Source organism: Triturus cristatus, chromosome 12 (assembly GCF_964204655.1).
Source record: "Triturus cristatus chromosome 12, aTriCri1.1, whole genome shotgun sequence".
In the NCBI taxonomy this organism is placed as follows: domain Eukaryota; kingdom Metazoa; phylum Chordata; class Amphibia; order Caudata; family Salamandridae; genus Triturus; species Triturus cristatus.
Window position 1 is genome coordinate 121,079,113 of NC_140595.1, and position 23,833 is coordinate 121,102,945.

Below are 23,833 nucleotides of genomic sequence, written 5' to 3' on the forward strand. Positions count from 1 at the left end.
GTGTCGGGCATTACCCCAGACAAAGTCCCGCAGTAGCTGACTAAGCTTGCCAAAAAATGCGGGGGAGATGTACATCGGGAGATTGGCGAAGTAATACAGGAGGCGGGGGAGCATGACCATTTTGGCCAGCGCCACTCTGCCCGTGATCGTCAGTGGGAGTGCGCTCCAGAAGCGTATCTGCGACCTGAGCGCCGTGACTGCCCTCCCCAGGTTCCCATCGAAGAGGTCGGCCGGGCAGCGGTAGATTTGGATCCCCAAGTAGCGGAAGGTGTCTGCCTTCCATTGGACCAGCGTGCCATCCAGGCAGTATCGCGGATCTTCAATACCGGCGCTAAAGGCATACAGGCATGATTTGGCTGCGTTCACACGTAGCCCCGAAATGGCGGCGAACATCCTCAGCAGCCGCGGCAGCTCCTCCGGGACACGCCCCACATCTTGTACATAGACTAGCAGGTCGTCGGCATAGAGCGACACGTGGTGGACTGCGTCCCCCAACTGTAAGCCATCTCCCAGTGTCGCCCGCAGAGCCACAGCCAGGGGCTCAATCGCCAGGGCGAACAGGAGCGGGGAGAGCGGGCACCCCTGGCGTGTGCCCCGGCCCACCGGTATCGCCTCCGAGACGTGAGGGCCCAGACGGACGCGGACCGTGGGTCGCCTGTATAACAGGTCGACCATCTTCAGAAATTCCCGGTCCAACCAATATCGCAGCAGCACCTCGGCTAAGTAACCCCACTCCAGGCTGTCAAATGCCTTCTCTAAGTCCAAGATAAGGCACCCCGCCCTGGGCCACCTGTGCACTGCCTCAGTTGCTACCCTGAAGTATCGCCGAATGTTCAGGGACGTTGACCGTGCCGGGACAAAGCCATTCTGGTCGGTGTGCACCAGGTGGGGGACCACCGGCGCCAGTCGCTCCGCCAGCACTTTGGCGAGGATTTTGTAATCCACGTTCAGCATCGCTAAGGGACGGTAGGAGCCCAGCTCTGTGTGGTCCGTGTCAGGCTTGGGCAGGGAGACCAGGAACGCCTCCCGCATAGAAGGAGGGAGCGACCCTACCTCCAGTGCTGTGCTATAGAGCTCTCTCAGCAGTGGCGCCAGGGACTCGCGGTACGCTTTGTAATATTCCGCGGGCAGGCCGTCCGGCCCCGGCGTCTTCCCAGATGCCATCAATTGAATCGCCTCCCCTATTTCCTCCAGAGAGAGAGGTCCGGCGAGTTCCCCATTGTGTGCCGCCGTGACCTCAGGGAGCTGAACAGAGGCCAAAAAGTCCCCAAGAAGCTGCGGGGGGCCAGTTCCCCTCGCTTTGTACAGCTGCCTATAGTGGCCTTTGGCGGTGTGTGGCGTAGGGTTGGCTGCAGAGCCGGCCCTCTGATGGGGAGTTGGGCGCAGAGCCTGGTGCCCACACAACTGTGAGTGTGCATGGCCGATTATGTGATGTTACCGTATAAACAGCATCATTTAAAGTGTCAGACCTACAGACTTTGTCAATGGTTTAGAACACCAAAATATAAGAAGTGGTCCTATTGGCTTTATGAAGGGGTCAGTATATCAACATGTGAAAAGCACACCAATTGTCTTATTCAAAAAATCGCCAAAAAGATCATCAATTGTATGTTTCACTAATTCACAGTGTAACATGCAGTATGTTACTGTAAAAAAAAAAAGTGTATTGAAGATTTTTTTTTTTTTTTTTTTTTTTTAAATAGCACATCCTTGAGTCTGGTTTTAAACAATTTTCAAGCTACATAATGCAACCAACGACAAGTGGGCTCTGCAGGGGTCATGAATTTAATGGACCCAGGAAACTTACTGTATTTAAAAATATATATATATTGCTGGGAGGGCTGCAGCATCCTGTAGCCCCTTGCAACATTAGAAAAATAAATGATTGTTGGTGCCAAAGTACCTTCTTTAGGGCACCACCAGGAACCAAACATAACTGTGTAAAGCCATTGCAGGACATTATGGGGTTCTCCCTCGGCAGTAACATTGAATACAAAAATTGTGGCTACTCTGTTTTGTATTCACTGCTATGTCTTACACTCCTGTGCTGCTTTTTTCAATATATTATTTTAAACAGATCGGAGCGCCCACTCCTGCACGGCTTTAAAAAAAAATATATATATATTTTTTGATATAGGCAGGTTAAAGTGCCCTCTTCTATGCTGTCTTTTTCCCATTTTCATGGGGATGTGAGGGGAGCCCACTCCTGCACTGCCCAAACCTTCTTTATAATATATTTTATTTGTGGGCAGCGTGCTGAGCCCACTTCCGCACTGCCCAGCCTTCCTTCATAATATTGTTTCTTTTGTTTTTGTGGGCAGGTCAGGGCGCCCCCTTCTGTGCTGCCATGTGGGCCGTCGGGGCAGGCCTATGGCCCCTCGGCCCTGCTAGCTCCCCTGCCAGCACACTTCTTGCTGTTGACATGATCCTGCATTTCAAGTTTGCTCCCAGGCAGGAACTGCTTTTGTTTCTGCTCCCGCAAAAGAAAAAGTGTATTGCCTCTGGGTATGGGATCCCAAAGACCCGAATTTAGCTGGGGGAGGTCAGCCTCACCCCCCCCCCACTTTCATGAAAAAAATTGCCTTGGGGGATGGGGCCCCCAAGGCAGTACTCTGAGAGGGGGAGCCTCATGTATGCCCCGCCCAAAAAAAAACATATTAAACATTTATGACACCCAGGTCCTGGCCCACCCCAGGATCATTTCAGTGAAGTAAAAACAGGCATCATTTTTTTTACTTCAATCCCGCAGTAGAACTGCAGGATCGTGGATGTATTTTTTTCTTTTATACTTGGGGGGGGGGGGGGGAGAACTGGGACCCCCCACAAGGGTCAGGGGGCTAGGTATCTCTACCCTGACCACTACGTTTTAGAAAACCTTTCTAGGGTAGAGGTCTGTGTCCCTGAGTCCTGTAATGGCTGCCTCAACATTTCTTTTCATTTTACAGCCAGCCATCCAGAAAGTCTCCTCAGACAATCCGATAGCTTGAAATGTGGACCAAAGGTCCAGGTATCTTTAAAGTTTGGATCTTAATTTCTCTAAAACTACTGAACAGTTTTACACCAAATTAAGCACACTGGACCAGGATCCAACTTCCTGCCAAATGCGGTGTAATTCTGTTCCACCAGTTTCGTGCTAACGCGTTCCCAAAAAGTCTGGGATCCCCTTTCCTTGGCCCGTCTTGAAGGATCACGCAGAAACTTTTCATTCAAAGTTTCATGGAGATTCGTCAAATGGTGCCAAAGTTGTACGTAAACCAAAAAATGCTTTTCCTACGGAAGCGCAGACCTAACCATAACTATCCAGCGGCAACTGCCACTGAGATATGTAGATATATATATATATGTCCAGTTACCGCTAGGTACAAGGAAGACGACGATGAACGTCACAGCTCCAAATCACAGGCGGACACGGACCTTCAATAAAGTGCTTAATTTATTTCGTTAGAGATGTCGTCTTGACGTTTCGGCTCAGCAGAGCCTTGTTCACATGACAACGTGAGAATTAGAAATGATCCAATAAATAGCAAGCGCACAGGGTTCAAAGTTCAAAATTGTAAACATGTGACCACTAGTGTCAGACATGGAAAAAACACTTCAACACTATTTCAATCGATAAGGTGCAAAATGCGTAATAAACCAATCTATAAATTGTGTAGATTGTAACAAATTGTGCGAATTTCGCTGTTATCTATGTAAGACAATAAATAAATAAATAAATAAATAAGTCAATTAAAAGACCATCTATTTACAATGTAAAAAAAACCCATATGGTTTAAAAAAAACTAGTGGCATAAATGCCAAGGTTATATACAGATTGTGCAGCTCTAGAAAAAAATGCTAGATGCTGTAAATATCATATAAGGACAGTGCTGAATAATGGATATATATATATCACTGGGAATAGAGTGCAATGTCTATTTATGCATTCTTGATTTAAATATCAAACAAACGTCGCTTATAGACAGCCAGATCCCTTCCAGGTAGCTTGCGAAAATCCAATTAACTCTTGGTCAGTACTGTCTGACCGCTTGCCAATCGTCTACCATGTTTTGTTCATGGACAACTTTTAACCCGTCTGATGTTATGTGTAAGAGTGCCAAACATAGAAAATGGACTAATAGTACAAACAGCTGCGCATACTAATATTGAAGAAGTATTTCCTCCTAGTTTCAGTAGGATGTTATGGGGAATGCTTCCCTAGCGTTGTCTTAAAGAAAGTTTAAAGTTTGAAATGCATGGGTATCAGGTTTCATATGGCCTTGGGCTGTATGTAATCAGCATGGTCTCAGTCTCCAAAACTCCAATTCAGAGGTTTCAGGCCAACATGTTTTTTGCAATGCACTGAACCCCTGTTAGGAGTCAGAAACTTCTTACTCTTAAAATGGGTTTAGAAATGGTTTGTAGTCGCTATTTGCAAGGAGGGTGTTGTAGGCGTCTGTTCCAGTTAGGAATTCATATCTGTTTGCTTTAATGTTTTAGGACTGAAATAGAAGTTGTAAACTATTGGGAAGTTCCCGACCCCCAAGTTTGGTGGTAACCCATTTTAAAAAACGAAGGGGTTCATTTGGGACCCTTTCTTCTTTTGATTGTTAAAAATAAATTGTTGGGGCGACGATAGTGGCCCATGTGCCCAAGCGGTCAAGAAAACTTTAAAAAAAAAAAAAACTTTTCTTATTAAACACAGCCCAGTTGAGTTTTAATGGAAAACGGGCTGCATTTGAAAAAAAAGTTTGCTTCATTTAAACGCTGTCACAGACATGGTGGTCTGCTGTCCTCTGCGGGCCACCATTCTTGTGATAACATCTGATCATAGTGAGTCGCAATATGTGATCCATCTCATTAATATTGATAAGGCAGGTCAGATTGCAACCCAATACAATTTTGGGATGTCTGAATTTTGTGAATTGACTTATTAGTAAATAAATCTGTTCGCAAAATTCCTCACTGGTCACAAAAATTCTGGTCGCAATTTAAGACTAGTATTATCTTATGAGCGTTTCATACATCTCACAATTTATTTGCTAATGTTCTTTTCCTCATGTTCTCACCTAAGCCAGTTTTTTCTTCATTACCTCGGAAAGAAGCAAACACTCAGTTGATCAAATCGCATCTTTCCGTCAAGAGAATTTAGAAACTTGGGGTTTTGCTTTTTGTAGCTTTACTCACCATGCTTGTAATGCACAGCCTACTGTCAAATGCACGATTCTTTAAAAAAGAAATTCCACCAGGTTAAAGTCCTTCACCTGCCATTAATGACTCTGTATCGACATGGATAAAGCCATAGGGCATTACAACAAACAAGACATTGGGTCCTTTTCGGGTTTTGGGAAGATATTAATGATTGCCGCTCCTATTGTGAGACTGAAATCTGGCATGCCATGTTATGACCGATTGGTGAGAAGTTTTAATTACTTTGATACCATTTTATCTTAGAACCATGGACGTCCTTTAGGGGTCGCCAGGGGTCACAGCTGCGACCCCTGGCTCGCCGCGTGCGACCCTTGACACTACTGTTGCGACCTCTGGCAAGTTGATAAGGCTAGAACAATAGGCAAACACAATACTGTTGGACTCTTTACTTTCTGAAATTAGTCCTGTCAGCCGCTTTGTTTTCTAAGATGCATATATTCAGGCTGGCCACGCGCGCTCTACTAAATGAAAAACACTGCTCATGGCAAGCCTGCAGAATAAGGCACGGCTGAGATATGACTTGTCACAGAGAAGGGTGGAGCACCATGTCCCCCATGTAAGGACAAAGAGTTTGAAAATCAGGCGTGCACATTAAAAGCAGAATTTGTTTAATTTGCTGAATATGCATGGCATGCCTGTCTCTAGCCCAGGAATCAAGCTAGCAGGGAGTGGCAGCGAACTTACCGTGCCCCAGACTTCGACGTTTCCAGGCAGCCACAGGAACAGCTCTCCTTGCCCATATGCCTTTCTAAGATTCATTCTATAAATGATCTTTGAATTGGAAGTATGTTTTTTGTAATGCAGGCCAGGTCGCTGAGAAGCGCGTGTGTTAAAGCTCTTGTGTATGCTGCTAGAAACAATATACATGAATTGTAAAAATACACATCTAGGGTTGGACTGGCCTATAGGGCAATCTGGCAATAGCAGAAAGGCTGGGCTGATAGGTCAATGTGTGGGATTTTTTGGGGTGGTTTGTAGGTCTGTTTTATTGTCTAGTGGGTCAGATTTTGCTGTCTAATTTCCCTGATATTATCAGAAACATGGCCTGCAGCAAGCAGAAATAAATGGAGTCTCCCATATCTTGCAAAATACTTATTGAGCAGGTCTTTGCAAGTTCAAAACTGTCACAGTTTGTTTAATGTGTGCCACTTTTTTTGCTCTTTGATTCGTTAATGGGGGTCATTTTACTTTGGTGCAAGGGCCTATGTGCTGCACTAGTCTGACCCTGTACACATTCATGTGGCGCCAACCCAGCATTGTGTGCTACATTATTTATCAAATATTCAGGTGCATGCCTGGTACATCTCAGAATTGTTTCATGCATACCCACAAATGCCAGTGTGCCCCTTGTCATTTGTGGCACCTATAAACAGTTACAGCTTTTTATTCAACAGCACTGTATTCTGGGGCGTGTAGTTTTTGTTATACCATTGTAAAATCACAGCATGCAATGAGCTAGTAGCCAATAAGCAAGCTCCACCTCGAGGTATTACACATAATTTCCTCCATCTTCGCAGATTTCTACACCTACCCCTTTAATTCTGCCCATTGTCGGAACAGTTTTTCGATGCGCCTTGAATTGCCGACTTGCCCTGCTGCTATATACATGGTACCTGTTGAATAAGGCTGGTGCCCCGGTGGCATCTGCGTTGTGAGGGTGGCTTGTGCTGCTGTTTGCTCCCAGTGCTGCACCTGTTTTGAGAAGGCCCCCCCCCCCCCACAGGTGCTGCACGTGCTTTTCATGTTCTATGTGGAGGAGGTTTGAGGAGCTATCCTGCTCCTATTTTGTGAGGGAGTCTTTCCTACACTTGTAATATCAATGATGTCAGTTTGTGTGATGGTGTCAGAGCCAAGGCTCAGGCAGGTTGCTTCTTGTAATGTCATTGCGTTCAGAGGGTGTGTGTGATGCCTCTTCTGCTACCCAAGCATCTTGGCGAGTCGGCGTCCATGCTTGGAACTGACCTTTGCAGTAATCGCTGGCCCCACACCTTTTTTAAATCCGAGTTTTATTCACCTTCCACACTGCATTCTGATTTTCAGGAGTCTCAAACTTCCCACCTCAGCAGTCATCTGAGAAATGCTTGGCAAGCTGGACCTGTCCAAGAGACCCAATGGTTTCACTCTGACAGTGAGCATGTGTATAAAGCTGCTGGAGGAATCTCCTACAATGTTCCAGTCTCCGTTCTTCAGTAGTGAATTGTACTTCACGCTTGTTTTTAATTGTGCTAATTACTTGCAGTTTGGGCTCCACTTACCAGAAACCTATATGGTAACAATGTTCTTGTCTTGTCATTTTGTTCAACAAATCATTTTTAGGAATGTGTGATCCATTGCATCGTTATTGTGAATATCTAACTGGCCCTAAACTTAATAGCTGCTAGTTTATTTTTGATTCCGTATAGAACCTGTGTTTTTTGTGTTTTCCGTTTAGAATATTCAGGTCTTTTCCAGGTATGTTGCATGTTCTCCTTAATTCTTTTCATTGCAGCTGCCAGAGAAATGCACTTCCCTCAGACTGCAGCTTTCATATATCTGATACCATGCGCTCATCCATTTTCCCCATCATCGGTTAGCTAAACGTACTTCCTCGCCTGCTTAATTTCTCGCAAATACAAGCTGGGTCCTAGAGTAATTGGCATTGAACTTCCAGATATTCTGACTAAAGCCCCATTGTCCCAGCAGAATGATTTTTAGATGAACTCTGATCAATTTGTACTGGACTGATGTCTTTGGGTACCATCTGGCCATGCTGCAGACATGGTTCTCCTGTTCAAGTTGAAAGCTCTTACTTTGAAGTATTGCTATTTATCACCCAGGTTTTGATACATGTTCGAACAACATCTGTCAGTCGGTGCATCCCTAGCAGTATCTTGCTTACTATAAAGGGCAGGGACAACACTTGTTTCTGTCCTGCGTAAAGATCTAGAATCACCAAAGCATCGCCCAGATGTGCCACATAGACGTAAAACAAGAGATGTGACGGGGCGCAGTCCGACCATACATCGCTGTATTCCAGCAGGTGATCTATGTGCCAATTGGAGGCACTCTCAGATCTTGGCCAAGCCCATTCAGTGTATTGTTGAAAGCATTTGGAGTGTGGATTCAAGATGTGAATTCATGAGCATTCCCAGAGTTGAAGATTAGCTTTAGTCCTCTTCAGCAGACATTCACTGTGCCGCTGGACTGGACCTCGTAAAATAGAGGAATGGAAACCTTGCGATCTTTCAGCGCAATCTGTTAAAGCGATAAGTGGACACGACCTATCTGTACCAGGTGTTTTATGAGGTGGATAGGGAATTGGGCTCCATAACAGCAATTTTATGAAAGGAGTTTTGAGTGGTTGCTGTGAAAGCCTTCGGATTGTGTGTTCTTCACCTACTTATGTGGGTTATGTGTCAGTCTCTGTAATGTGGTGTTCATGATGCGCCTGATTCTTGCAATGATTGTTTTTGGCATGGTTTTCATTCTTTTTTTGTGAAACCAGGGATGGTTATTAGATGCTGTTAGCCTTTAGAATTAGGTGCAATTCCAGGAGGCATGCAATACTTTTGTAGGTTCAATGGGCATTGATCCAGGGGAGAGAGCTGGTGGGAATGAAACTGAGTTAGTGTTGCTTACACTTTTGAGGCCAGAGTTCAAACTGAGGGCTCCAAGTGGGTGGGTTTATGGGGTGTGGAAGGGTGCTGACTGTCTCTCAGCTCATTTTCTGATCACTGATTGGGGGACTTGCAAGTTGGACAAGGTGTGAGCTAATAGAGTTCAAAACCTGTCTGTCATGGGGTATTGGGGAAGTCTGGTAGTGGAATGCCTTTCAGTGGCTTTGACCCACTCTTCAAATGTGATGTGATGGTGAAGGTGTTATAGGGTAGACTTGTTTAGGATGGGAAGTGTTTTTGATGCATTTTTTAGGATTGTGCATACATGGCTGTAGACAAATGGAACATTCCTGTATACATCACTGGTATTTGACTGCTTTGTGCCCCTATGTATAATTTATGGGAAATGCTGTCTACATTGGTATTCCACATACCAATGTGCTTGTTTATAATTCTCTTTTCCTATATCTTCGATTGTAGCAAAACTCTAATCCAGACTCCACATTCTCGCCTGAAAATCTACAAGTTTGCATCGCTGACCTCTTTGTAGCTGGGACAGACACAACTTCAACCACTCTCAGGTGGGGGCTTCTGTACATGATCACCTACCCAGACATCCAAGGTAAGATATGCAAAATGATGACCTAAAGCCAATCTATACAATTTGACTCCTAAAGTACTAGATACACACTAACGATCTGTGGGTGAAGTTGGCACAATATCTTTTATGCAAGGGTAAGGGTAGCTGCCTTCTTCTGATGATCTGGCTCCTACAGTGAACAGCAGGAGAAAATTTGGAAGATGCTTAGCAAGAATAATAGGGAAGAAAACATAACTGGTTTCTGGAGTTAAAAAGTCCAGAGCAAACCATGGTGTTGAAACTCCGAGTATAGGATGAATCAAAAGGTAGGAGCAGTTGAGATATGGACAACAAACGATCAGACAAGGAGAATGAAAACACATTTGTTCTAGAATAACGATGAATGTTTTGGGAGATTCGAGAGATATGCAGTGCTCCAAGCAAATTACATGGCGGGCTGTTAATATTTACCATTCTCTTCTTACCTGGACATAAAAGGAAACTGTCACTGGGCTAAACAGTAATGCCAAGCAGCCAGGTCACAATAGGAAGAAAGATCCCTTTGAGTCCTTTATTTGGATTGAGTATATCCATGGTATCCTTCATCCTGTAACAAACCAACCATAACTTGAGGTTTTTTGTTAGCCCAATGTACTACAAAAAGTGCTGGGGATAGTTATGTAGGATTTGGGGCATGGGGTTCAGGTATACGTGGGCGATCTTTGCTGGGTCATTGTTTTCCGTGTGAGGAATCTGGTTCGTTGGTAGAGCTGTGTTCATTCTGAATTAGCAATGCGGTGTTAAAGCTACAGTTTGGAATATTGGTAGCACACCTCAATTCCTTCAGTCATTGGTCTCCTCACCATATGTGCATTCTTCATAGACACGAGTGGCAATTAGGGGTGTTGATGATCACACCACTATTACTGAGCTTGCCTTGTCTTTTCTACCTCACATCTCGGATGCCAGTCCGGTGCCAGCAAGAGATCGAGCAAGTGGTGGGCTGGGACCGTTTGCCTTCCTGGGATGACCGGCTCCAGATGCCCTACGTGGAGGCCACGATCAATGAAATACTGCGCTTTGGAAACATCAGCCCCGCTGGAGTTTTCAGAGAAGTCACCAAGGACACCACCTTCCGAGGGTACCACCTGACCAAAGTGAGTACCCAGAAAGTACCTGAAGTCAAACTCCGGTTCAGGAGAACTGATTAGGTAAAGATAAAGAGGAGGTGACTTAGATTTGGTGTCCTAAGAAGGATCCACTGGATTCTCAAATATTTGAAACTACAGGAAGATATACAAGCTAGATCATTTAAATTTAAGCAAATTTTGGTGCCCTGCATGCCTTTATAACCAAATTAAAAACAACACGTCTGTTTTCCCATTTGTGCTCTGGAAACATATAACCGTAGACATGCCTTAAAACTATGGAGTGGATACTGGCACATAAATTATCGTTTGGGCTTACAATGCTCCCTTGCTATCGTATTATCATCTTAGTCAAAGTGAAAGAGAGAGTGTAATGTGTTGATAGTGATATTGTCACTAGAGTAAAAATGTAAGGATTTAATCTCACCAGTATGTACATTGTCTCTTTGATGTTCTTCAGTTGCACTGTTTCTTTCCAATCCCCTGGTTCCTTTGTACATTTCCCTAGGTTTCTCCCACAGTTTTTTAAGGTTTCAACCTCTAGAAATGAGCTTTATTTTAATGTCTTTTATTCCATCTTCTTTCAGGGCACCCCAGTGATCTCTAACTTGACCTCCCTCTTCTTTGACCCCTCGGTGTGGAAAGACCCCCATCATTTCAACCCCCAGAACTTCCTAAATGAGCAAGGACAATTTGAGAAGCCAGAATCTATGATCCCTTTTTCTGCAGGTGAGTCAACGCTGCAAGTATTTGGGTGGGAATTTTATTTAGTAGTCTTACAGTCTCAGACATCATGTACATTAGGCAGACAGGAAGCCTATCTGATTGATGCTGTTCATGGGTATTCTACCTTTAAAATGTGGGGCATCCTGCACAAATCTGAAGATGGCTTGATAGGTAGGAGGATCCTCATAAGAATAAGTACACATTGATAACTTTACCTGCTCAGTGCTATGCGTTCACAGCAGATCATCTTGGGGATTTTGGCGGTTCTCTTCATTAGAGAATCTGAGGTTTTCTAGGTTTCACTTGTGCACTTTTTTCTTGAGCTGTGTTTATTGTAGGCCTGGTCGGTGAATTCCTCTCCGTTGGTGAAGTTTGCAGAGTTTTCCACGCTCCATGGAGCACGCAGCGTTGCGAAAAAAACTCCGCTCTGCAAAGCATTGAGTTGGCGAGCGCGAGCAAAGAAAATCCAATGCTAGACCACCTCCCAGCGAGATTTCTCAATGTGGGTGGTCGTGGTTGATCACGACTGCTTGCGTTTAGAAACCTTCCGTTTCGTGTTGAGGAAGCTGCCGCTCGAGTAGAAAATCTACTCGAGCGGTAGAAAGAATCGACTCCCTCTTGCGCTGCGCATGGTGCAGTTTATGCTGATTTTTCAGCACGGGCAAACACCCGGCGCAAAAAATCTGCATGAATGGTGCGATCTAATGCACCCCGCTGCTTGCTTAACTCTGTAAAGCGTCACAGAGTTTTTCGATTACTTCGCAGAGTTCTTAGTAAAACTCTGCCCAGGCCTAGTTTATTGTTCTACTCATCCATTGGGTCTGTATTTGGTTCCACTTTTATAATTTCTAACATTCTGAATGTTTTTGTCCTATCTGCATTGTCTGTTTCTCAGGGGATCTGCATCCCTCAGCCTGCAGCCCACACTTGGCTGGGAGGCTTTTAAGATCTCTGAAATATCTTCAGTGACAAACAAATTAGTACATTTTGCTCCACAAAACTTTGCCTGAATTTATGCACCCATCTAGATGAAAGATGCCTCCTTTGCCGACTTTGCTTCACATACATAACTGAATATGCTTTTGAAATCCACAAATAGTCATATTCTATGACCTCATGTGCCAGATTGCTAGGTTCAGCTTCCTGGGGTCTGGGCATCTCATGTGGCCTTGAATCTGTGTGAGGAGATCCGTTCTCAGCATAACATCTTGTGGGGGATGATGGACATCTCCAGAAGTATCGAGTACTAGGGTTGTCTGGCCTAGCTGGAGCCACTAGGATGAGTGTCAGAGATGGTTGTATCCTCTTTCTCACCACATATGAAAGGAGTGGGAGAGGCTGAAAACTGCAGGCGAAAGATCTCTGACCAATTTACTCATAGTGCATTGCACATGGACTCTGGGTGTGACTACCTAGAGGCGAAGTTTGAGCATTTTGAGTTTTCAGGGGTGTCTATTTACAAGGTTCCCTAGCATTGGACGTACCTTTTGAAGGACGTGCAGGTGGAATTCCCATTAGTGGACTTGTTGATACATCCTGCTGAGTAGGTCTGCAAAAGTTGTTGTCGTCTCCCAGGAGTATGTCTTGGCAGATTTCACAAAGCCTAATCCCCTTTTCAAGTGCTGAGAACACAGGAGAGTGTGTGCCTCCCTACTTCTGTTGGTAGACAGGTCTGTTGTGTTGTCCACCTTGATGAAGACTACCTTCCCTCAAATGACCTGAAGAAGTAATTTAGGGCTATTTGTATGGTTAGAAGTTCGAGCTAATTGATGTGGTTGTATTGTCGAGGAAGCCCCATCCTCTGTACAGTCATGTCACGTACTCCCGAGGTTGTGAGAGATGTGTCTGTAGTGTTGGTCACCTGCGAAATGGGGTATGAGTAAGGCCTGCCCTGCAACAATTTATTGTTCCACCACTGCAGTTCAGATTGCTGTTGAATGCCAGGAATCTGTTGTTTGGGGGGTAGGCTTTTCCCTGTAACTGTGGGTAACATATCCCAAGAAGCATTGGATCGTTTGAGGTTGTCTGTGGCAATTAGTAGCATTTATGATAAACTCCAAGCTGTGGAGCGGGGAGATGGCTGCCTGTGTGTGGGCTAGGCAGTGCTGCCTGCCACTGCTCTTGATCAGCCAGTCATTTAGGAAGGGAGGAAGTGAGTGGCCCCCCTTCGTAGGTGTGCAGCCACTACTGACAGGCACTTTGAAAACACCCTTGGCACTGCAGTGACACCAAAATGGAGTACTTTGAGTTGGTAGTGATGTCTACTTAACACAAAGTGAAGATATCCGTGATTAGCAGTGTGAATGGATATATGAAAGTATGCTTCTTGGTGATCAAGCACTATCATGTAGTTATCCTGTTGGAGCAATGGAGTGACATCCTGCAGAGTTGTTGAATGGAAATGTTTCAAAAATATATACTTGTTTAGAGGCCTGAGGTCTAGAATTCAGGCCAGGAGGGGCACTCTTTTTTGGGAATGAGGAAGTTGAGGTGGGGGCACTGTTTCTGCAGCGCATGTAGCTCCTCCTCTAGGTAGACATTCTGAGGACCTGTGTACAGGCTATGATTTTGGGATGGGCTGTGAGAATTTTCAGGTGATAGCCATGGCAAACCCTGAGTTCCTGTGACAGATGCACCAATCAACGTTGAGTGGTGTCCTTGCAAAAAACTGATCAAGGTTTACGTTGTGGTTTACAACTCAAATGTTTATTGTAGATAATTCATCTCTGTTTATAAACAACTGCAATGGACCGCACTCCGCTAGCTCCTCCTCCGGGTCGCCCCAAGGGAAGCTGGTACATGAAGTTCTTGAGTGGTTCACCCCAGTGGGTGCAAGTAAGTACTTGTTGAACTGATGATCTCTGATGGAGTTCTTGAGTGGTTCACTCTAGTGGGTGCAAGTAAGTACTTGTTGAACTGATGATCTCTAGACCCGATACATGTCCCGGGTTTTAAAATATCGCCCGAGACATGGCTCGGGTTTCGGGATAACTTCCCTCCTCAGTAGAGAAAATAGTTAGGGGTGGAAGAGAGGGCCGCCAAGCAACCGTCAAGGGCCTCAGTGCCCGCACAGGCACGCAGGTGCGTCGTCCAGGAGCTCGTCAGCCCAAAGCTCGAAGGAGCCATTTTTATAAACAACCGCAATGGACCGCACTCCGCTAGCTCCTCCTCCGGGTCGCCCCAAGGGAAGCTGGTACATGAAGTTCTTGAGTGGTTCACCCCAGTGGGTGCAAGTAAGTACTTGTTGAACTGATGATCTCTGATGGAGTTCTTGAGTGGTTCACCCCAGTGGGTGCAAGTAAGTACTTGTTGAACTGATGATCTCTAGACCCGATAGATGTCCCGGTTTTTAAAATATCGCCCGAGACATGGCTCGGGTTTCGGGATAACTTCCCTCCTCAGTAGAGAAAATAGTTAGGGGTGGAAGAGAGGGCCGCCAAGCAACCGTCAAGGGCTTCAGTGCCCGCACAGGCACGCAGGTGCGTCTTCCAGGAGCTCGTCAGCCCAAAGCTCGAAGGAGCCATTTTTATAAACAACCGCAATGGACCGCACTCCTCTAGCTCCTCCCCCGGGTCGCCCCAAGGGAAGCTGGTACATGAAGTTCTTGAGTGGTTCACCCCAGTGGGTGCAAGTAAGTACTTGTTGAACTGATGATCTCTATGGTGCAGAAAAAAATATCTATGTCCCATTTAATGTCACTTTCATGAATGATGTTCAAAAAATGAGTAGTGTCCCTTACATAGGTGGACATTTTTCTGCACCATTGATGTAACATCGTTATACACTTCTATTCCACACAACCTTGGCATGGAAGCCATTGAATTTTTTCTGTTACAGTCATCAACTCCTGAGGATCACAAGATATTCTTGCTTGAATTACTTCATTTCACGTTATATCACAGCTATTTTTGTTATGACAACAGGTTTTATTTGCAGCTCAACGGTACATCCATGGGCAATTGTGCAGCTCCTAGCTACGCACAATTGTTCATGCACAAGTTTGAACTTGACCACATCATCAATAAGGAACAATGGAAATCACATTTATTGTTATTCTTACGCTACATTGATGATATCTTTTTGATTTGGAAAGGTCCTGAACAACTGTAAATTGAAGCAATTGATCTACTTAATGGGATTGATGAACGTTTGAAGTTTACTTTCAACATTCACAAAACTGAAATCAACTATTTGGATGTACTGTTGTATATCAAGGACGATCGGATTGAAACAACTCTGTACAGGAAAAATACAGACAGGAATAATCTATTGCATTTCTCCAGCTTCCATCAGCCATCCCTTAAAAATCATTTGCCGTATTCACAATTTTTAAGAGTCAAAAGAATCATTTCAGAACTCTCCCAATTGGCACAACAAACCTCTATCATGGAGAAGCGCTTCATCGACCGTGGATATCCCAAAGACACACTAACAACCTCCATTGAACGAGTCACAGGCAGATCCAGATCACAATTGTTGAACACCATTGACAGCAAGAAATCAACATCCAGATCAGTCATGGTCACCAAATTTTCCACTGAGAGCTTCAGCATTAAAAGAGCTGTTCTAAGACACTGGCCTATGTTACAGGTTGAACCTGGTTTCAATGACGCTTTTGTGGAAAGAAGTAAGAACTTAATGGAATTTTTGAGTTTTAACCCTTCTTGCGATCCTGTTTTACCACACAAAGGAACTGTACCCTGTTGTAATTGCGGAAATTGTAACAACATCATCAAAGGAAATTTTGCTCAGCATCCTACACATGGGTTTAAAATCAAGCTACATGTCACAGCCACTTGTGATTAAAAAAATCTGATATACATGCTTAAATGCCCGTGTGGCCTTGTTTACATTGGTAAAACTGAGAGAAAAATCAAGGTTCGCCTGACCGAACATAAGAGTAACATTCGCAACAAGAATCTGAAATTCACTGTAGCAGCTCATTTTTTAGCCAAAAATCATAACATCAGCCAATTGAGGTTTTTGATATGCGAAATCGTACCAATAAAAGATGGCAGAGACAATTGGAAATTCCTACTCCAGAGAGAAACAGCATGGATTTATAAAATGAATTCATTGGTACCACACGGACTTAATGACCGCGTTGAACTTAGCTGTTTTTTGTAACTATTGTACTTCGTGCCCTGTCCCTGTTTATCTTTATCTCACCTCACTCGCACTGACGTTTGTTTTTTCTATTCTGGATATTATCCACAGACTTTTCTCTATTTTATCTCACTTATGGCTCTTACTTTTTCTTTTTCTGTTCACCCTTGTCTCATTCATTATCTCGTTTTATCTCCTACAGTTCATCACTACCTCAGGCTCAACTTTCTTCTCGTGTTTTCATTCGATTATCCATGTCTGATATTTTGTTTTGATGTATGTAACCACACAACAATAGCAATCATCATAGGTTGCTTTCATCTGGTTTGATTACTTTACATATTGACATCGCCACTCACCATTTTATAATGGCCGCTATTTCAGGCTCCTATATCAGTAATTCCCTTTTCACTTTCTACAATCCATTACACCCCGACATCGCTACTCTCTAAATGACTATTACATTAGGCTTCTATATCAGCTATTCCCTTTTCACTTTCTACAATCTATTACACATTGACATCGCCACTTACCATTCTAAAATGGCCGCTACATTAGGCTCCCATATCAGTAATCCCCCTTTTCACTTTCTACAACCCATTACACCTTCCGAGGTCCGTTTCATACAGACACGCTGATTGCTTTTGCATGCGGGGAAACGCTGATAGTCTTCGTTAAACTTTTCACCGAGGTATGTTTTATCATGCGGCGTTAGCACCATGTGTTTAAGCGTTCATTTACTCGTAGTCACTGAGCATTCGATATTTGCACTCTTTTCTATAAATTTCCCGTATTTAAATCCGGGCACGTCATTTCAACGACGTCTTCAACCTCACATACCTTTTGATTATATTCATGCACTTCACTTTGGTTTGTTCCCTAAGGTTCATACACCACTTGTGATATCGTTTTTTCCCGCACATGGTATGCTATTTCACTTTCTTTGAACACTTCACAACTTCGGGTTTTCGATTCTTTCGGCTACCGCTACCAACACACATTCATTTTTGGGACCTGGTGTTTAAAAAGTCACCTTTACCATTACTGTTTGCATTTAGTTAAACAGGTCGACACATCTCTCCTTTTTCATATTTTTATAGGACTTCTCCTGATGAAGGGTAAAACCATACCCGAAATGCATTGAGGATTACCTTTACGTCCTTGGTTCTAGTGAATTATCTTCTTTTGCAACTTGTAAATCTCATGACTTTAATGAAGATTGAAACACAGATGAATTATCTACAATAAACATTTGAGTTGTAAACCACAACGTAAACCTTGATCAGTTTTTTGCAACTTCGTTGCCCATTTTGGCAGTGCTATAAGGGGGACACCACTCAACGTTGATTGGTGCATCTGTCACATGTTCATCACGCCCTGGTTTAGGGACGTTCTCCTCTTCAGCACGCCTCAACTTTCTAAAATTACCCATTCAGCTTTTGGTGTGCGTGGTTTCAAAACACTTTTCAAACCCTGAGTTCCTCCCATCTTGGTAGGATAACTTTTTATTCTGCCTCCAACAGATGATGTGTGATCAGGCGGAGGAAGTCAGGCAACTCACTACTTCGAGGTGGAATCCATTTTACTGGAGCCACCTCTGCCCTTTCCTTTGATGTTGCTCCTGTAGACACCCCTTGGGTAACCACTACCTGCATGCTGGTAGAAATCCTGCTGTTGACTTTGATAGGGCTAGAGCTAGTTGGGTGAGGTCATTTTTGGCTCTGCCCCTGAGCTGTTGCTTCCAAAGAAGCCCTTAAGTGTAGGAATTTGCAGGGCACTCCTGGATTTTGAAATATTTGTCCTTCTTTATCTTCCCAAGCATCTCATCAAACTGCGGTCCAAAGAGATGCCCGCTCTCATATGGGAGGTTGATGAGATGCTGCTGGGTCTCGGGTTTGAACCCAGAGATTTAGGAGCTAGGCGTGTCGCCTGAGGATGTCTCTGGTATTATTGCCTCAAGTGGTTGTGCCTGTGGCTTCAAGAGCACAGCAAAAACTAATATTCGAGGAGACCTTGCCATGGGCACTGTTTCTTCACCCATTTTCCTATACTCCTCTGGGAGATGTTTGACAAGTCCCTGCATCACTGCCTATTGGAACGTGTGATATCTGGAGAGGAGTACAACAAATTTGGGTGTACGCCGGTGCATAGCTCCCACTTTGCAGTAATTCTCTTGCCCACAAAGTGGATCATTTGCTCTCTTTATCGGGTGGCAGAGAATCACCTGCAACCTGGGCGAAGGTCTGTTGCGGGTACTGTGAACCATCAAGTGTCAGGGGGTAAGATATAATCAGGGTTACCAGCTAAGGGTTTATACTTTTTATTATTTCAATGTGTTGCCACCTTTGTCTTGACTGGCAAATTTTAGCATAGCCTTTATCAACTGCATTGAACCCACAGACTAAGAGGGCATCTTCACGAGGAAGCGGTCTTCCTCCTGGATGAAGTGCATGTCTACCTTATGGAGGGCTGTAGCACTTTATATAGCATTGTGGTAGACCGTGGTGTCATCTGGCTGGGATGCTTTGACCGATTGTCCAAATTAGGATCGCCTGGGGGATTGATGTTATAGTCAACTCAGAGGTTGTCAGTGGGACCTGGATCCAGAGGCTGGTCATATGTTTCAAGGAGACTGTACGGACTACCCAGGTTGGGGGAAGGTGTATAGGGGACTCCTCGAGTGACTCTTGTGGAGGCGAAGGAGGTGGTGTGCATGAGAGTGGTGGTGGAGGTGTGGTGGTTGGTGAAAGCAAGGATGACGCTAGAACACAGGGAGGGAGGCTCATGTTCCTGTCTCTGTGCCCCTTTGATGCCAGCTTGAGGAAGAGTGGATCAAAAGAAGGTTCTCCCTCGAATGTCTGTGTCTTCTGAGGTGTCTGGGAACAAGGTGCAATGGAAGGTCATTGAAATGTGATCTGACATGACAAACCAAATCCAAGCCCTCTGATGGCGGAAAACAACAATCTAACATGGAGTTGTTGCACATGCACATTCACCTTTAAGGGAGGAGTCACAGCAATAGTCATTGCCCTTGTGCATTCCCCACTAAGGGAGCAGTCACAGCACACATTAAAGAAAATAACCTGCAGACATCTGAGCCCAACATTAGATGGCAGGTGTATGCACAGCTTATGAATCTGAACATACTGATTTCTGGTGAATGTTATGCACGATCGTCAAAAACAAACTTTAGAAATAAAAGGACTTCTGCTTATCCTTCGTTAAGTGGGGCAAAAAAAAGTCACATTGTCTAATTAGTTTTGCTCAACCTAGTCCTCATTACCTATGAGTAGTTAAAAGTATATATTTCCAAGCAACCTCTAACAAAATTCCCCCTCTTGAGTGTCTCTCTGTTAAAAAATGCTCTAGTCGTCTCATAGGTCTGTGTTTCCACACCAGCACCCCCCACATTTTGTCTCTATCAATGCAGTGCTCATAATCTTGTTTCCAACTGTGATGTTGTGAATTTCTCCAAAATGATGTATGTGTTTAGCATTTGAGTGCAGGCCAGAGCTACTTAACTCTGTATAAACAAACACAAAGAAAACAAATAATGTGCCATGTGTAGTTTCCTTTTGCTCAGTGTTATTCCTTATACTCACCTTGTTCTGTTTTCCCTACTCATGCCCTGCTCCTGGTGTCCTTGTGTCTGGGGTTCTGTCAAGCACATTTAGTATCTGTGATTCTTCCCATGACTTGTCTCTTGTTGTAGGTCAGAGGGTGTGCCCAGGGGAGCAGCTCGCCCGAATGGAACTCTTCATGTTCTTCACCAGCCTACTCCAGAATCTGGACATCTTTCTCGATGACAAAGAGCCCTGTCCTGATTTCTCTTACACAGCCGGTCTTGTGCGTGCCCCGCATCCCTACAAGCTGAGCTGCCGGACAAGGCCACGGTCATTTATGCAAAATGCACAGGACTAATCTCTTAGTCTGGTGCCTGCATCTGGCCATCTCACATATTCCAGAATGTAACTGTAAATATATTTCTAGTGCCAGTTTCTTCTCCTCTGCCTCATTTGCCCTTCACAGGAATCATTCCCAACATAACTCTAGACCTATTAGTACCTGAGACACACCTGGGGCCAAGAAGGCCGTTTCTGCAAGGCACAATGTATAACTCAACTGGATATAATGACAAAAGGCAACAGATTTAAAGACTTGAAAGAAATAGTCATATGACAATAATAAACAAACTAGAAATTACTAAGCCTCCTTATATGATGTGATCTTAGACATAAATTAACAACACAGTATTCGACAACAAGTACTTGTGGCACCAAGTAAATGCTTGCGAATGCTGGAATGAAGACTTGCAAGTAGCACAAAACCATTTTTTAAAGCAGTCATGTTACTCCTGGACCATTGTCTTTCTCCCTAAGGCCGGAAGTCATGGTTCTTAGAAGCGCTAGGATCCCAAGAGGATGACTTCCCCATTGCAAATCAGTTACCACCCTAACTCAGGTGTAGGTACCACGGCTGACTCATTAACAGGAGGGAGACGTCTCTTAAATGCCCTCTTCTATTTGCAGTTTGAAAGTGTTGCAAAAACCCTTTGTGAGTCAGCCTTGTTGGAATTGCAAAAAGGCCCAAGTGCTTTGTATTATTTTTGCAAATATTGGACAGTTTGACTGCAAAATACCTTTGTACGTCTGGCCCCTAGAGACTTTGTGGCCAATTATAACATAATATTTCTTATGAGCTGGACCTCTCAGTGAGATGGGGTTTGTTTCGGTCACAATTTTTGGGGTCATCTTACGCTTTAAAGTTCCCTAGTTGGTCCTTACAGATTTCTATGCCTCTTTTTGGGCCTTGATTGTGGTAGTGATCTCCTCAGCTGCATTATCCCAGCGCCATCTAATTTAGAATGGGAACTTGATATTTTGGCTATTGATGGTACAGCTGTTGTCCGCTACAGGCATTTAGTTAGTTGACTCCTCATTACCACTAGCTAATGACGTTCATGTTTGGCAGGAACAAAGCAACATTGTGTCTCCTTTGTCTACTCACCTACCTTACCTCATCCCTACAATTTGGTGAAGAGTTTCTCTAACTAAGTGTTGTGGAGAAACTTCTAAATGGGTCAGCAGAGAAAAAAGTGGCAAATGCCTACAAATTGAAGGGCAACCTGTGTATTTAACCAGGAACTTCATTGGGGACGCCTGTGATCGGAGCATTCATAGAAGGAACTGGATGATGGCTGTACAAGGCAGCGAGTGATGACAGAGAGGTGCCATCAAATATAGTATGGTAAATACATAGCAGTGACTTGTGGCTGGGAGAAACAATTAAAAGGACGGCCATCACACCAGAAAAAAATGATTTTGGGTGCTACAGAGAACGGCATTATTGGTAAGAACAATGCTAGGTGGACTTTTTTTGTGGTAATGTCTCATGCTCCACAGAAACATTTTCAGGTGCCTTAACTCCTCACCGAGGAACCTGCAATTTGTCATATTTACTTTGCATCAGTGATGCAGTGCAAACAAATGGTTGCATTGTGCATAATAAACAAATGCCTGATAATAAAGTTTTCACCTTTCTCAATTTTCCATTTCTTGCAAAATATAAATAAGCCTATTGAACATAAGTGTAGGAAAGTGCCCCTTTTTGCATGGTTACCCCTTAACGTTTTGCCAGATACCTTATACCAACTTGACTGAGTGTGTGCTAGGATCCTGCTAACCAGGACCCAGCACCTTTGTTCTTTTCTAAAACTGTACCATTGTACCCACAATTGGCACACCTCTCTGACACCTCTAAGCCTCTTGTAAAAGGTACCCCTAGTACCAGAGAGGGCCTCTGAGGGCTGCACCATGTATTGTGCCACCCACCCTCAGAGACCCTGACCTTATCATATCCATCCTGCCAATGCAGACTGGGTGTTTTGGTGCAGACCAAACCAAAGAGTCGACATGGCACACATCTGCCATGCCCACCAACACTGCCTGCGGCATGGGTAAGTCACTGCTCTAGCATGCCTTACAGCCCTAAAGGCAAGGTTCACCATACCCAGGTGAGGGCATAGCTGCAAGAGCTATATGCCCCTACAGTGTCTGTGCCATTCACAGACATTGTAAGTGCAGTAAAGCCATTTTGAATATATGGGCTGGGAGTTTGTCAACACAAACTTAACAGCTCCATGATGGCTATACTGAAGCTTGGTATCAACCTTCCCAACACATTAAACCCACACTGATGCCAGTTTTCAATTTAATGAAAATGCCACAGGGGGCTTCTTAAAGATGCCCCCTGAAAAACAGCCAACTCTGGTGTGGTTTCTGACTGGCTCCCAGCCATCTGCCACCACCAGACAGGTTTCTAGACCCCTTGGTAGAGAGCCCCACGCACTCCAGGAACAACGTACATCCTAGGCAGAGGTGTCATGCCTCCTCCCCCACGATGGGCAGGGTAAGCTACCTCCAGCCATTTGCTGCTATCAGCAACTGGCTCCCACTGGTTCTGACCCCCATTTTGGACGCAAGAGCCAGCAGGAAAACTTAGCCAGGAAGAGAGATGTGCCCACCTTTGCCAACCCCACCCCTCAGGTGGGGGAGGCGAGGTGAAGCACACATCTTAGTCCCTGCCATCTTGTAGATGCAGGGACCACTCCAATCAGAAAGTGGCTTATGCCCTCCTCCCATTGGAGGGTGGCACACTAGACACCCCTGGGAAGGGACCCATTATTCCCAACGTACACACCCCTGAAACGCCCCTAAATATAGTATTTAGGGTCAGAGCTGTGCTGCAGGAGAGGACAATGATGACAACTGCTTTGTCCCCAGCTCTGCATGCCTGTCTCCTCTCCTCTTAACCCCTGCGAGTTGAACCCGGCGTGTCCCTCAGCTAGCAGCCTCCAAGAACTCCTATCTCCCATGCAGACCAGATTCGTCCAATACCGACCACAGCCAGGACTCTGGATCCGCGAGTCCTCACCGCTCTGCACCCGATACCTACGGCCTGAGTCCGAGTGGCACAACACCCCAGCAAGGTCCCTCTATTGATCCTGACCTGGGATCTAGCGTTGGACGACCTCAACTAGCCTTCTCCTCAATGCCTTCAGCCTCGTCCTGAAGGATCCCCTAAACTGCGACCGGAACTGGTGAGAAACTCAACACGAAAGGACACCCCTGCATACTCAGCTCCTGTGTCCTGCCTTGCCCGACCAACAGTGTTATTGTGTCCAGCAATACTTCAACTTCATCCTCCAGTCGTTGGTTCCCTCCTCCTGTCTTCTTGGTCCAGCCTGCTGTCCTTTTCGCGATGACATCCTCCATTGAAACGCATTGAGCTCCCGACACCTACTGAGCACCCTCTACCCGGTCGCCCATGTGCCGCTGGTGGTGTGGACTTCTTGCTAACCTGGGGCCCCCTTCTCCCTGACCTTAATCCTAGGAGCTTGGCTCCGGAGACAGAGTGGCCTACCTTGAGCGGTCCCCACCTGAGATGGCCGCTAGCCCCATCGGCTAACATTGGCACCCTGCAATCTA

General features: G+C 44.9%; 1 protein-coding gene across 2 annotated transcripts in view; it reads left to right on the plus strand.

Annotated features, from left to right (window-relative positions):
* Positions 1–21,886, plus strand: part of LOC146772836 (cytochrome P450 2B4-like) — a 209,199-nt gene extending 187,313 nt beyond the window's left edge. The window contains exons 6-9 of one of the 2 annotated variants that reach the window (XM_085636946.1): positions 9,267–9,408; positions 10,336–10,523; positions 11,102–11,243; positions 20,059–21,886. In XM_085636946.1, coding sequence (XP_085493072.1) covers positions 9,267–9,408; positions 10,336–10,523; positions 11,102–11,243; positions 20,059–20,267 — 681 coding nt within the window. In that variant the 3' untranslated portion in view covers positions 20,268–21,886. Of the gene's footprint in view, positions 1–9,266; positions 9,435–10,335; positions 10,524–11,101; positions 11,244–20,058 lie in introns of those variants that run through there. The other variant, XM_085636947.1, reaches the window with a different exon arrangement.
* Positions 21,887–23,833: the final 1,947 nt, after the last annotated feature.